The sequence below is a fragment of the Pogona vitticeps genome, chromosome 1 (genome assembly GCF_051106095.1).
Source record: "Pogona vitticeps strain Pit_001003342236 chromosome 1, PviZW2.1, whole genome shotgun sequence".
In the NCBI taxonomy this organism is placed as follows: Eukaryota; Metazoa; Chordata; class Lepidosauria; order Squamata; family Agamidae; genus Pogona; species Pogona vitticeps.
Window position 1 is genome coordinate 351657177 of NC_135783.1, and position 15329 is coordinate 351672505.

The 15329-nt window shown below is 47.0% G+C and overlaps 1 protein-coding gene across 2 annotated transcripts in view; it reads right to left on the reverse strand.

The window, feature by feature from the left end:
• SAMD4A (sterile alpha motif domain containing 4A) overlaps positions 1-15329 on the reverse strand; it is a 124632-nt gene that overhangs the window by 41821 nt on the left and 67482 nt on the right. For both annotated transcript variants that reach the window (XM_078384061.1, XM_078384066.1), the window contains exon 2: positions 8724-9242. In XM_078384061.1, the coding sequence (XP_078240187.1) occupies positions 8724-9242 (519 nt within the window). The remainder of the gene's footprint in view (positions 1-8723; positions 9243-15329) is intronic.

The following is a 15329-nucleotide window of genomic DNA, read 5'->3' on the forward strand; positions in this document are numbered from 1 at the left end:
CTTCCATCCTTACCATATTGGCAAATGGAGCACGCAGCTTGCAGAGGGAGGGAGGGGGCGGCAGCAATGTGAAGCCCGCACAATTAAACTGTAACTGTAAACCACTCAGAGAGTGCTTTAAGCACTACGGGGCAGTATCTAAGCAGCACACTTATTTTGGACTACAACTCCCATAATCCTCCAGGCAGAACACAAATGGTTCCAAGCAATGAAAAAGACTGAAAGTGAGGGAGAAACACATTGGCAGACGTTTGTGTGAAGCTCTCTCTCTCTCTCTCTCTGTGTGTGTGTATATGTGCATGCACGCGCACGGGCGCGCACACATGCAAAGTCATAGTACTTTTCTTTGGGAATGGCATCTTTTTTTTCACTTGCTTTTCAAAACACTCAGAATGCTTTTAAAAACAATTACTGTACGCTCGTCATTACATGGGCAAATATGAACTCAGCTCCCACCCATTCCACTTGTCTGACCAAAGACACGGTTCAGCCACAGCGAAAGATAAAAACCAGCACTAAGAGGCAGAGGTTAATCTGTTTTAAAATGGAACCTTTCCTGGGTGTTTTGACTGCCGGCAACACCATAGGAATTTGGGATATGTGAGACCTTTGCACCTTATTAAGATCAGGTGCCTTATTCTGCATTTGTCAGATGGTGGTGGTTGTTATACACTGTTGAGTCACTTCCAACTTACAGCGAACTTAGGAATTAATAACATGCCCCCCCCCAGGTCCAATCCTTAATAGACCAGCTCAGGTCTTGCTAAGTGTAGATGTTTGGCTTCCTTTAGGGAGCCAGTCCACCCCATATTGGATCTCCCTCTTTTCCTGCTGCCTTCAGCTTTTCCTACCATGATTGTCTTTTCCAGAGAGTAATGCCTTCTCAAGATGTGCCCAAAGTAGGAATCAAAACACTGTGAATTAAAACACTCTGTCTTGCATCTACTGATGCCTGTTCCATATGGCTGAGAGATCTGTGACAAAGTTATTGGATGGGCGGGTGGATTAAACCCCTTTCCTTACATTATACATTTTTCCCTATTTTTTTCTTTCATACTGAAATAATGCTTTTCTCTCTCTGTGTGTTTTTTTTTTAAATTGAAGGAAATAGATACAATAACTTTAGCTCTTTCCCCTGTGCCTTCACTCCATGGGGAATAGAAGCTGACTAATTACAGTGATGCCTCACTAGACGCTTATAATCCATTCCACTGAAATTGCTGTTTAGCGAAATCATCGTCTAGCAAAAAGCATTTCCCCATTGGAATGCATTGAAACCTATTTAATGCGTTCCAATGGGGAAGAATCGTTGTTGTCTAGCGAAGATTGGCCATAGGAAAGCCGTTTTGTGGACCGCCGATCAGCTGTTTAAATTGCTGACTTGCGAAGCTTAGATCCTGAAAACATCTGTTTTGTGAGCGCGGAGGGAGCTATCAAAATCGTTGTCTAGCGAAAATCGGTTTGCGAAGCAGGGACCAAACATTGTCCAGCAAAACTCCCCCATAGGAATCACTGTTTTGAGAATCACTATAGCGATTGCAAAAAGTCAATGTCTAGCGAAAAAACTGTCATGCGGGGTAACTGTTTAGCGAGGCACCACTGTAAAATGCAATTAAGAGAGTAGCCATAGAGGGGTGGTGGAAAACTGGGCTACTTTTCCACATATGGAAAGTGGGATGATACTGTGAGATTTGTGAGCCCTTTTGCTGCTAGAAAGGTTTTACACAACACTGTAGCCTGTGGGTGCTGAAAGTCCAGATGCAGGACCAAAATCTGCTAGAATCGCAGGGGAGGGAGGGAGGGACCTCAAAAGTCAGCTAGCTCTACTTTTTGGGGGTGCAAGGAATTGCCCGAGAGCAGTTCTGTCTTCACAAACAAATAGATTGACGAGGGAGTACTCCGAGACAGATGTTGCATCCAATCAGACACAGAAAGACAGAGGAGAATCCACGTCACACCTTCTTCCATCACCCTCTGAGCACCGTTTCCTCACTTCTATATACACCGAAAAGCCCGGACCTCATTCTAAAGGTGATACTTTTCATAGAATCAGTCTAAAAACTTGTCACATCTCCCAATCTCGCATTTGAAAAAAAAAAGCCTGAAATCATAGAATCACTGAAAAGTGAAGTTGGAAGGGGCCTCTAAGGCCATCAAGTCCACCCCCGTGCTCAAGGTAGGAATACCAATCAAGGCATATCTGCCAGGGGATGATCCAGGTTTTTCTTTAATGCCTCCAGCGTTGGAGCACTCATCACTTCTCGAGGTCATAGGTTCCCTTGTCGTACTGCTCTAACTGTTAGGAAGTTTTTCCTGATGTTCAAGCGAAATCTGGCTTCCTGTCACTTGAGCCCATGGTTGCGTGTCCTGCACTCTGGGATGATGGAGAACAGATCTTGTCCCTCCTCTGGATGACAGCCTTTCAAATATTTGAAAAGTGCTGTCATATCTCCCCTCAGGCCCAGTTCTTTCAGTCTTTCCTCCTAAGGCTGGGTTTCCAGCCCCCTGATCATCCTTGTCGCCCTCATCTGAACTTGTTCCAATCTCTCAGCATCCTTCTTGAAGTGTGGCGTCCAGAAACTAGACACAAGACTCAAGGTGAGGCCTAACCAGTGCTGAATAGAGGGGGACCAGCACCTTGCCGGATATGGAAACTATACTTGTGTTAATGGAGCCTAAAATATCATTCCCTGTTTTTTGGACCACGGTGGGAATTATATGACTTCTGTGCCCCCCGCCCCCCCAAAAACGCTTCCTCCTGGAAGCCTGCAGGCGTGTCTGACCTGCCTTTTAAAAAAGGCCTAGCCTGCTCTAATTTCCCTCCCCCAGTGGTTTTATGGCACAGAAAGTCAATTGCCGGTTGCTTTTGGCTTCATTTTGGAGTAAGGGAATTGCTACGGCCTTCTGGCTTGAAACGGTCACCTAAATCGGCTGCAGATGCAGTGACCCAGTGGAGTGACTGAATCTGCCCACCGCTTCAGTGGCTGTAGCGTGGAAATGGAAAAGGTATGTTGGGTGGTTCCCTACAACAGTTTTTGCCAAGGAGCACCCTACAGGTGTGTTTAACTACACGTCCCATTGTTCCCATGGCCTCTGATGGGCACCAGGCTGAAGACCCACAGCACTGCAGAAAGTCAATTGTCTAGCCCAGCCTTTTCCAGCCTTACGTCCCCTGGTGTTCTTGGACTACAACTCCCAGAAATCCAGTGTAAAAAAAGGATGATGTATTTGCACATGTCGTGGTCATGTGATAAAATGGGGAAGGAATGGACACAAGCCTTCAGAGAAATTAGGGAAAGGTAACTGGGTTTGATATTCAAATGTCTCCACTCCCTGCTTCATTGAATACAATTAATGATAGTCAACTGAAGAGAGAAGAAGGGAGCTCTAATTACTTTTAACAGCCACAGTCGCAATTCTTGTTTGCAAAGAATTGGAAAAGTGATCACTCAATTAATATTGAAGAATGGTACAGAGAAATGTGGGATACGGTAATTAATGATAAACTGGCTTGTGAAATGAAATTAAGAAGAGGTTTATCAAGAAGCAACGACTTAAAAAAAAAGAGGAATTTATTTCTGGAAGATGTGTTTCAGAAAGGGAGGGGGTATAAACCGGGAAAAGAATCAACGTGTTTCTGGAGAGAAAGCGGGCGGAACGGAATGTCAGAACATGAAAGGAAGACTCTTAACCCCGAAGGTGAAGTTGGCACAGGTTGAGTAATCTGTTTAAGAGAAATGAACTAAGGTAATGCAATGTAGAAGTGAGTTTTTTTTTGGTGTGGTTCATGTTGTTTTTGATAAAATAAAAATATATATTTTTTAAAAGGACTACAACTCCCAGAAGTCCTGGCCAGTACAGCGAGTGGTGAAGGCTTAGAGGTGTTTTAGTCTGAGAACATCTGGCTGGGAACATCTGGCTCTAGTCCAACCCAACATGAATGCAAGGAATCCAGAACTGAAGGACAGCCATTGCACCAGGCGTGGGGGGGACTTGAGTTTCTACAGGACTGCGACACCCATAATTCGCCAGGAATCCCCCTAGGTAGAATTCAGGAGGTGTGTTTAGTCGTTTAGTCGTGTCCGACTCTTCGTGACCCCATGGACCAGAGCACGCCAGGCCCTCCTGTCTTCTACTGCCTCCCAGAGTTGTGTCAGGTTCATGTTGGTTGCTTCGCAGACACTGTCCAGCCATCTCATCCTCGGTCGTCCCCTTCTCCTCTTGCCATCACACCTTCCTAACATCAAGGTTTTTTCCAAGGACTCTTTTCTTCTCATGAGATGGCCAAAGTACTGGAGCCTCAGCTTCAGGATCTGTCCTTCCAGTGAGCATTCAGGGTTGATTTCCTTTAGAACTGATAGGTTTGTTCTCCTTGCAGTCCAGGGGATTCTCAAGAGCCTCCTCCAGCACCACAATTCAAAGGCATCAATTCTTCGGCGGTCTGCTTTCTTTATGGTCCAGCTCTCACTTCCATACATCATGACAGGAAAAACCATAGCTTTGACTATTCGGACTTTTGTTGGCAAGGTGATGTCTCTGCTTTTCAAGATGCTGTCAAGATTTGTCATCGCTTTCCTCCCAAGAAGAAGGCGCCTTTTAATTTCAGGGCTGCTGTCTCCATCTGCAGTGATCATGGAGCCCAGGAAGATAAAATTTGACACTGCCTCCATATCTTCCCCTTCTATTTCCCAGGAGGTGATGGGACCAGTGGCCATGATCTTAGTTTTTTTGATGTTGAGTTTCAGACCGTTTTTTGCACTCTCCTCTTTCACTCTCATTACAAGGTTCTTTAATTCCTCCTCACTTTCCGCCATCAGAGTGGTATCATCTGCGTATCGGAGGTTGTTGATATTTCTTCCGGCAATCTTAATTCCGGCTTGGGTTTCTTCCAGTCCAGCCTTCCGCATGATGTATTCTGCATATAAGTTAAATAAGCTGGGGGACAATATACAGCCTTGCCGTACTCCTTTCCCAATTTTGAACCACTCAGTTGTTCCATGACCAGTTCTAACTGTTGCTTCCTGTCCCACATATAGGTTTCTCAGGAGACAGATAAAGTGGTCAGGCACTCCCATTTCTTTAAGAACTTGCCATAGTTTGCTGTGGTCCACACAGTCAAAGGCTTTCGCATAGTCGATGAAGCAGAAGTAGATATTTTTCTGGAACTCTCTGGCTTTCTCCATAATCCAGCGCAAGTTAGCAATTTGGTCTCGAGTTCCTCTGCCTCTTCGGAATCCAGCTTGTACTTCTGGGAGTTCTCGGTCCACATACTGCTGAAGCCTACCTTGTAGGATTTTGAGCATAACCTTGCTAGCGTGTGAAATGAGTGCAATTGTACGGTAGTTGGAGCATTCTTTGGCACTGCCTTTCTTTGGGATTGGGATGTAGACTGATCTTTTCCAATCCTCTGGCCACTGTTGAGTTTTCCAAACTTGCTGGCATATTGAATGTAGCACCTTAACAGCATCATCTTTCAAGATTTTAAATAGTTCCACTGGAATGCCATCACCTCCACTGGCCTTGTTGTTAGCCAGGCTTTCTAAGGCCCACTTGACTTCGCTCTCCAGGATGTCTGGCTCAAGGTCAGCAACTACATTGTCTGGGTTGTCCGGGATATCCAAATCTTTCTGATATAATTCCTCTGTGTATTCTTGCCACCTCTTCTTGACATCTTCTGCTTCTGTTAGGTCCCTCCCATTTTTGTCTTTTATCATGTTCATCTTTGCGCAAAATGTTCCTCTAATATGTCCAATTTTCCTGAACAGATCTCTGGTCTTTCCTTTTCTGTTATCTTCCTCTATTTCTTTGCATTGTTCATTTAAGAAGACCCTCTTGTCTCTCCTTGCTATTCTTTGGAAGTCTGCATTCAACTTTCTGTAACTTTCCCTATCTCCCTTGCATTTTGCTTCCCTTCTCCTCTCTGCTATTTCTAAGGCCTCGTTGGACAGCCACTTTGCTTTCTTGCATTTCCTTTTCTTTGGGATGGTTTTCGTTGCTGCCTCCTGGACAATGTTATGAGCCTCTATCCAAAGTTCTTCAGGCACTCTGTCCACCAAATCTAGTTCCTTAAATCTGTTCTTTACTTCCACTGTGTATTCATAAGGGATTTGGTTTAGATTATACCTGAGTGGCCCAGTGGTTTTTCCTAATCTCTTCAGTCTAAGCTTGAATTTTGCTATGAGAAGCTGATGATCAGAACCGCAGTCAGCTCCAGGTCTTGTTTTTGCTGACTGTATAGAGCTTCTCCATCTTTGGCTGCAGAGAATATAATCAATCTGATTTCGATATTGCCCATCTGGTGATTTCCATGTATAGAGTCGCCTCTTGTGTTGTTGGAAAAGAGTGTTTGTGATGACCAGCTTATTCTCTTGACAAAACTCTATTAGCCTTTGTCCTGCTTCGTTCTGAACTCCAAGGCCAAACTTCCCTGTTGTTCCTTTTATCTCTTGGCTCCCTACTTTAGCATTCCAGTCCCCTAGAATGAGAAGAACATCTTTCTTTGGTGTCAGTTCTAGAAGGTGTTGTAAATCTTCATAGAATTGTTCAGTTTCAGTCTCCTCAGCAATGCTGGTTGGTGCATAAACTTGGATTATTGTGATGTTGAATGGTCTGCCTTGGATTCGTATTGACATCATTCTATCATTTTTGAGATTGTATCCCATTACAGCTTTTCCCACTCTTTTGTTGACTATGAGGGCTACTCCATTCCTTCTACGGGATTCTTGCCCACAATAGTAGATATGATAATCATCTGAGCTGAATTCGCCCATTCCTGTCCATTTTAGTTCACTGATGCCCAGGATGTCGATGTTTATTCTTGCCATCTCCTGCTTGACCACCTCCAGCTTCCCAACGTTCATAGATCTTACATTCCAGGTTCCTATGCAGTATTTTTCTTTGCAGCATTGGATTTTCCTTTCACTTCCAGGCATGTCCACAGCTGAGCGTCCTTTCGGCTTTGGCCCAACCACTTCATTAGCTCTGGAGCTACTTGTACTTGTCCTCCACTCTTCCCCAGTAGCATGTTGGACGCCTTCCGACCTGAGGGGCCCATCTTCCAGCGTCATATCTTTTAGCCTTTTGTTTCTGATCATGGGGCATTCTTGGCAAAGATACTGGAGTGGCTTGCCATTTCCTACTCCAGGTGGATTGCGTTTAGTCGGAACTCTCCACTATGTCCTGTCCGTCTTGGGTGTCCCTGCACGGCATAGCCCATAGCTTCTCTGAGTTACTCAAGCCCCTTCGCCACGACAAGGCAGCAATCCATGAATCCTTTCAGAAGGGGAGAATTCAGGAGGAATCAGCCAAAAATAAAAAGGCCCCAGGACCAGCTGTCGCTACCTACACACGTTGTCTTCAGCCACCATTCTACAGCCTGAAGAAGAAAACCACGCCAATGGTCCCCGGGGAGGCACAACGCTTCTGGAGACTGGCAAGGAATCTAGGGAGGGGTAGTCTTGCTGCCCATTAGGCTCCATATTGTTCCTTCCCAAGCAAACACCGGCCATGAGCCCCTATGACTCCCATCGGGCACGGTGCCTTCCCGGGAACACGGGGGCAGTTTCATCGTAACAGCTCCCCCAGCCATGTCTCCAAGGAGGACTACAAGCAGCTATATGGATCCACATCCACAAATCCATTCTAGAAGTTTCCATCTCCACCCAGGAGCAGGGGTTTTGTAAAGCTCACAGATCTTAATTGCTCAACCCACAGCAAATGGCTTTGCATTACAACAGGGATTGCCGATTACCTTAGAGGGGCCAAAATCCAAATTTATATTTTATGCAGCCTTAAGGGAAAACATGTAGAGATTTCTGGCTTACGCCCTTGCACACAATCGTCTGCACAACTGATTTTCGCAAGCAGGGGTTGCCCGCGTGCACCAAGGAGAGCCTGCACACTCGATTCCTCCTACACCATCACTGAAGTGAAAAGAATTCTAGTCCTTAAGAAGACTGAACAGGCGGCACAGGATCTCACGGGTCTACAGTACTCTGATCCTGAGAGTCTTGGAGCCACTGTTGGTATCAGTGGAAAGCATTAAAATACCCACGCAAAACCACACTGCAGACGAAGGAAGTGTGGATGTATTCAGCACATGCAGAGAGAGAGAGCGAGTGCTGACACTCACCGGTTTGATGGTTCGAGCCGGTTCGTTTCTCGGTCCAAAAGGCGTTCGGCCCTTCCCAGCCCCGCCTTCTTTGGAGGGCGGCCACTCAGAGGCAGACCGCCCAGGTTTCCCTGGCCCGCCTCCTCCGGGCCCTGCCTCTGAGTGGCCACCCGTCGGAGGAGGCGGGGCTCTGAAGTGCCGGACACCCGTTCGGCCGATACACGAACCAGGACGAACTGCGAAGCCAGCCTTTCATGCCCATTCCCACTCGGTGTTGTCACTGGGGGAGGATTTCTAGGACATTTCACATCTTCTCTGCAACTTACATTCGAACCCCGTAAGCAAGTTCCAACATGTTTACGAATAATCTGGCCTTTCTCTTCAGATTACTCATAAAATGCGTTTGAACTAGAGATGGGGATGAACCGCCAAAATGGCAGTTTGTGGATTATCAAGGTTGACGACCCACAAATTTCCCCAGGGGATTTTCGGCGAACCACGAATCGGTTCATCGGGAAAAACAAAACAAAGAAAGCTGAGCCCCCACCCACCCCCACTCTCCTTTCACTGCTCTCAACGGAGTTGGCCAACCACGTCAACGTCACCCACTTACTCGGGCCTGTGCCGGTCCCAATCGTGTTGATGGTTGCTGGGACAGAGGAGGAGGAATAGAGGGGCAGGTGTCCATTCTCACACCCCAGATTTTTCTCCTGCCAGCTGGAGGCGTTGACGCAGATGCCGGAGTCCCGAGAGCTTTGCCACCCGTTCAGCTTATCATCCGAGTTCTGTCTTTGGTGATAGTAGTGCGACTGCCCGTAATCCACCGAGTCGGAACGGCCCCGGTTTTGGCTGCTGAAAGGACCCGACGTACGATCTTCTAAGTGGTTCAGCCACATGGCCAAGGCGCTCCTGTCCTCCAGGGACGTGGCGGGGTGGATCAAAGCATAGGACAAGAGTTGCCGGCTCTCCTCTATGTGTTGGTTGTGTTCGATCGAGTGAGCCAGGATTTTGGGGAGCAGCTTCATGTACTCCCCTTTGGCTTCGATGTTCCCGGGCTTCAGCAAAGGCAGGTGGGTGAGCAGTAAGGAAATCACTTTGTCCTTCGATTCTTGCTGCCACTGGTTAATGATTCCTGGGCGGGGAGAAGGGGAGAAAAAAAAAGGAAAATGGGGGTGGGGTGGGGTGGGGAGACAGAAAGAGACAAGAGAGTTGTGAAATCAGCAAACAGACTCAGGAAACCAGTAAAGGTCCAAAACACATTTTAGGTGCCCTTGCAACCCTCAAAAGACGAAAAGCAGCCCCCAATCGCATGACGGAATAAAAGGCGTACAAAAGTGAAAACACAAAACAATTTTAAAAATGGAACTTTGATTATCTCTGCGGAAATCTGTGGACTTCTGAGTAACAGAAGTGGGAAATAGTCTAAATGTGCTTAGGACGACTGCAAAGCAGCTTGAATAACATCTGTAATCATTGAGAGAAGAAGTCGGGAGTGATCTCTCCTTTCGATGATTCAAATATATTCACGCTGGAAGCAACAAGGGAAAAGGATTGGGGCTAGAGAAGGTCACTTTTCTGGATTACAACTTCCCAGGATGATCTATCAAATGGTAGGTGCTGGGAATTGCAGCGCAGAATGATAATTTCCCTTTCTTGATCCTGTGATTTTAGGACCATTCATAATTTTAGTAGCCATTTTCGAAACCTGGAATGTCCCTTCAGCAGCGGCCGGACCTTGAAGATGAAACAACCGGTCACTGCCTTAGGCCAAGAACGTGCAATGTCCACTCAAAAGATGCAGTGGGACCCAGACAGCGTTGAGGTCTCAGCAGAGGTAGCAGCTGCACACGAAAGGAACAGGAAGGTCTATGTAGGGAACAGAAGGACAGGCACCCCCTTTCCCTGGCCCATATGCACCTAAATTGCCTTCGGCCCCAATGAACCCTTGACCATCATGCAGCTACTTCCAGCATCAACCACACGTTCCAGACCTTGTGCTCTCTCTCTCTCTCTCTCTCCCCTTCCTTGCTGGAATTGTAGTTGTGTTTGCCTAAGGGCTGTATGACTTGCCACTGCTAATTGAGGACAACTGACGTTCATCATCAGATGATGATTAGAATCGCCGAGCTGGAAGTGGATCATCCGCTACTCTGGACGGCTCACATCTTGTCTGTTGTGAACCACCCAGAGTAGACTATATCTAGATGGGCGGCATATAAGTGCAATAAATAAATAATAAATAAATATCCAGTCCATCCCCTGTCAAGGAGGCCCAGTGGGGGAATCGAACTTCTGGTTCCTCAGCCAGAGACCTAAACCACTGAGCTATGATGTGACAGGGCACATCCTGGTTGTCCTGCTCATGTGATGAGACATGTGATTGAGATGCATTCCAGCCCCTCACCAGTTAGTAGCAATTAGCTACAGCAGATAACACAAACCCTATGCATAATAGGATTCTCCCCCAGCCTCTCTTTCTCTCTCCCACCCCCACAAACACAACTTAAAAGAAGAAAGTTAGTTCAGTGGTGTGTGTGGGTGTGTAGGGGGGGGGGAGAGACTTGTTTCAGAGGCTGTCGAAAGTTGTCATACCTGGCATCACAAAGCTTAGGAAAGAAGGAGTGGGCGAGAGAAGCAAGAAACGTCGAGACTCGGTCCTGGCCAGGAGTTACAGCCCTGGCAACTGTAGTTACTTTAATAATGGCGATTGCCAACTTAGAAAGGCAGATTGAAGGATGCCATGATCAGTGTACACCTTAAGGGGCACAGAATCCAATCGCTTAGCTCCATCCATGTTGGCAAAAGCGCCTGCACCTCGCTGAAAATCAAGGCAGAACCTGGACAGAAGGAGGGCATTGTCTTCAAGAAACTCAAACGTTCTCAAGATGTGTACAAGAAACGAATACAAATGCACCCCTCAAAAGTCTTAACACAGATTGGTACGAGAATCCTGCAGTGCTTCTTCTACAATTTCTAAACAAGACAGCCATTTATAACAAGCGGCAAGAACTATAATTAAAGTCCAAAAGGGCTGAAAAAACAGGGACGGGAGGGGGAATAATACATTGCCACGGGAATCTAAGAGTGACCTACTAGCAAATGGGTGTATTAGTTTTACACAGTTATTTATAAATTTGGTTATAAAATGTTGCACGGCTGCCTTTTCGTTCTGCAACAAGATCACAGCACCAAGGCGGTGTATTTAAGGGTTCCAGTTGTTAGCAAATTGCCCTTAAATTGCTGCTTTATTACACCCTTGTTTTCAGTGGAACAACACACTCTATAAAAACACTCCCCTTCTCTCCTGAGAACTCCAGATAATTTCCTCAGGCCAGAGGAACAGCTGAAAATTAGGGTCAGACCACAGGTTAAAGCAAAAGCGTTATTTCCTCCTCTTACAACTTCATCCCCGGAGGCAATGCATAACTTTCGGTGTCATTAGCCCAGAGACATCCAGACAAAGAAGCAAATAAAAGCGGTGCTCTCTGCCAATTACAAAAGAAAACCAAACTGGCTTGCCAAATCCAGGCTGAGGTAAGTGGCACCGACACCCACACACAAAAAGAGAAAATACAGTGGTGCCTTGCTAGACAGTTACCCCGCATGACAGTTTTTTCGCTAGACATTGGCTTTTTGCGATCGCTATAGCAATTCGCAAAACAGTGATTCCTATGGGGGAATTTTGCTGGACAATGTTTGGTCCCTGCTTCGCAAACCGATTTTCGCTAGACGAAGATTTTGACAGCTCCCTCTGCGCTCGCAAAACAGGTGTTTTGGGGATCTAAGCTTCGCAAGACAGCAATTTAGACAGCTGATCGGCAGTTTGCAAAGCGGCTTTCCTATGGCCGATCTTCGCTAGACAAGGACGATTCTTCCCCATTGGAACTCATTAAACAGGTTTCAATGCATTCCAATGAGGAAATGCTTTTCGCTAGACGATGATTTCGCTAAACAGCGATTTCAGTGGAATGGATTATCATCGTCTAGTGAGGCACCACTGTATAACCCCTCAGTGGAGCAAATTCAGAGGAGAGCAGTAAGGGTGACTGAAAGCAGCAAGACTGAAAGAACTGGGCATGTTGAGCCTTGAGCAAAGAAGACGGAGGGGAGATAAGAGAGCATTTTTCAAAGGCTTGAAAGGTAATCATCCAGAAGGGGAACAGGATCCGTTCCGAATAATCCCAGAGTGCAGGACACGTCACAATGGGCTCAAGTGACAGGAAGCCAGATTTCGATTCTATATCAGGAAAAACATCTTAACTGTTAGAGCAGTACAATGATGGAACCCATGATCTTGGGACGTGGGGAACGCTCCAACACTGGAGGAATTCAGGAGAACATTGGACTACCCTCAGATCGGTTTTGACTTGGATTGCTGCCATGAGCAGGGGGTGGGACTTAAAAGGCTTTAGAGGCCCCTTCCAACTAAATTATTCTAAACACACACTCATACTCATACACACACACACACACACACACACACACACACACACACACTAATGAACTGCTAAAATGGTGGATGCAGATACTGTGGTGCCTCGCTTAACGAGCGCACCGTATAATGACAAAATCGCTTTGCGAAGAGGTTTCAGCGATTGCAAATGCGATCGCATACCGATGGCCCCATGGGCAAAACTCGCTTTGCGAAGATCGTTCGCAAAACGAAGCCCCGACGATCAGCTGTTCGGCGGCTCCAAAATGGCCACCGGAAGCCCCAAAATGGCCGCACGCAGCGTTTTCGTGCCCTGCCCTCGCTTAACGAGGGCGCGAAAATGGCTGCCGGACCGGGAAGTATCGCTGAACGGTGAGTTTTCGGCCCATTTGGAATGCATTAAACCATGTTTAATGCATTTCAATGGGCTTCCCTGTCCCGTTCAGTGATGTTTTGCTATAGCGAAGGTTAATCCGGAACGGATTAACCTCGCTATGCGAGGCACCACTGTATTTGGCATAGCCACAGCTGCCAGCCCGTGTGGGCAACACTGGCTTAGACAGATCAAGGGCCCAACTCTGTATAAAAAGAGGCTTCCTGAGTCCCTCTGCCCTTAACTGGGGATGGGAGGACAGTCACCTGGGAGGAGGTCCCAGGGCCCATCCAGAATCAATAATGTGGGTGATGGAATCCCTGTTGTCAAACAGCTGGTGCAGATGCTTCTGGAGCGGTTACACACACACACACACACACACACACACACACACACACACACACACACACACACACACACACACACACACACACAAGAGGACGAGTCAAAGAGACATGTTTTGTGGGACCCTGGCTGGCAGGCAAAATTCCATTGAGAAGTCAACCCTGATGTTTCATGGTTGCAACGGCCAACCTCTGTATTCTGGGGGAAGGGGTGCACAGTTCTATGCAGGGGCCTTTGAGATCAGACGAAGGCAAAGATTCAAACAACTGGACTATGGACTTCTACCTGTCCCAGCTCAGCTGTTACGCAGGACGAAATCACGGGCTAGGCTGAGTGGAGGAACGTCCGGCAGAAGGACACCCCACTCACCAGCCTAAGAGGGTTGCATAGCCATGGGGAACCATGGCTTGGAATAGTTCCTTTTCTGAGCCACGGCTCCCGGGATCCTCCAGCAAGCTTGGCCCAACATGTGAGGTATGTTGCAATCGCGACAACTTTGCCTTCTCCACTGGCATCGGAGGCTGCCCCACTCTTTAGTGCAAGATCAGCCACAATGTGCCCTTCCCTGTTTGCAAGTTCATAGAATCCTAGAAGGCCATCAAGTCCAACCGCCCTGCTCAAGGCAGAAATCCAAATCAATGCAGATCTGACAGGTGGTTGCCCCATTTCGCTTGAAGGCCTCCGATGCTGGAGCGCTCACCACCTCCCGAGGTCATGGGTTCCGTTGTCGTACTGCTCTAACAGTTAAGACGTTTTTCCTGGTATTCTGCCTAAATCGGGTGTCCTGTAGCCTGAGCCCATTATGACATATCCTGCATTCTGGGTAGATCGGAGAACAAATCCTGCCTCTCCTCTGGAGGACCATCTTTCAAGCATTGGAAAAGTGGTGTCACCTAGCCTTCTTCTCTCAAAGCTAAACGTCATTTTAGCCTTTCCTCCTAGGACTTGGTTAACAGTCTCCTGACCGTCCTTGTTGCCTTTCTCTGAAATTGCTCCAGTCCTGACCTAGAGAAGATGGTGAGGATCTTCTTTTCTGTTGCACCGTGATTCCAACTGCTCACTGGAAGGACAGATCCTGAAACTGAGGCTCCAATCCTTTGCCCATCTCATGAGAAGAGAAGACTCCCTGGAAAAGACCCTGATGTTGGGAAAGTGTGAAGGCAAGAGGAGAGAAGGGGACGACAGAGGATGAGATGGTTGGACAGGGTCATCGAAACGACCAACGTGAATTTGATCAATCAAACTCCGGAAGGCAGTGGAAGACAGGAGGGCCTAGCGCATTAATTGGAACAAGTGATTCCAATTAATGCAATGACAGGTAACGACCCTTCCCCACCAGCTGGTTACATTCTGGAAAGCATTGCTGGTGCTTCTCTCCTCACGCTCGCCAGAGGGCGATGGAGCCCTCGCCTTGACGAACGACACTGCGGGTCCTCCACAGACCAACTCAGAGGAATTCAAACACGCTGTAGCATTTCTTTGCTTCTATGGATTACTGCCGGCCAGAGTGACTGGTGCAAAATAAAAACAACAGTGGGAGCCAGCATCAGCGGACTGCGTGCTTGATGACTTTGGTGCGGATGGATCAGAATCCCAATTCCCTGCAAGACCACTTCATAAAACTATTGACCTCCTGTCTTAAAAACCACGTCCCTTTTTCCTACCACCATCCAAGTTGAGAAGGCTTTAATGGATGTGATGAGGAAGGTAGTTGAAGAATAAGGGACCAGAAAGGGTAGAGCTTCTGATCAGAGCCATGCTGGCTGGGGGATTCTGGACACTGTAGTCCAAAAAAATCAGATGGAGAGACTGGGTCTCAGGACGTAGAAAAATGTAAATAATATTTATTCTGATTTAGAAATTCTCTCTCTATCTCCCTATCTCTCCATCTATCTAAGCAAAGCAAAGCAAAGTGTGCTGCTTATATACCGCCCCATAGTGCTTCAAGCACTCTCTGGGCGGTTTACAAGTTAATTATGTAGGCTACACATCTATCTATCTATCTATCTATCTATCTATCTATCTATCTATCTATCTATCTATCTATCTATCTACCTACCTACCTACCT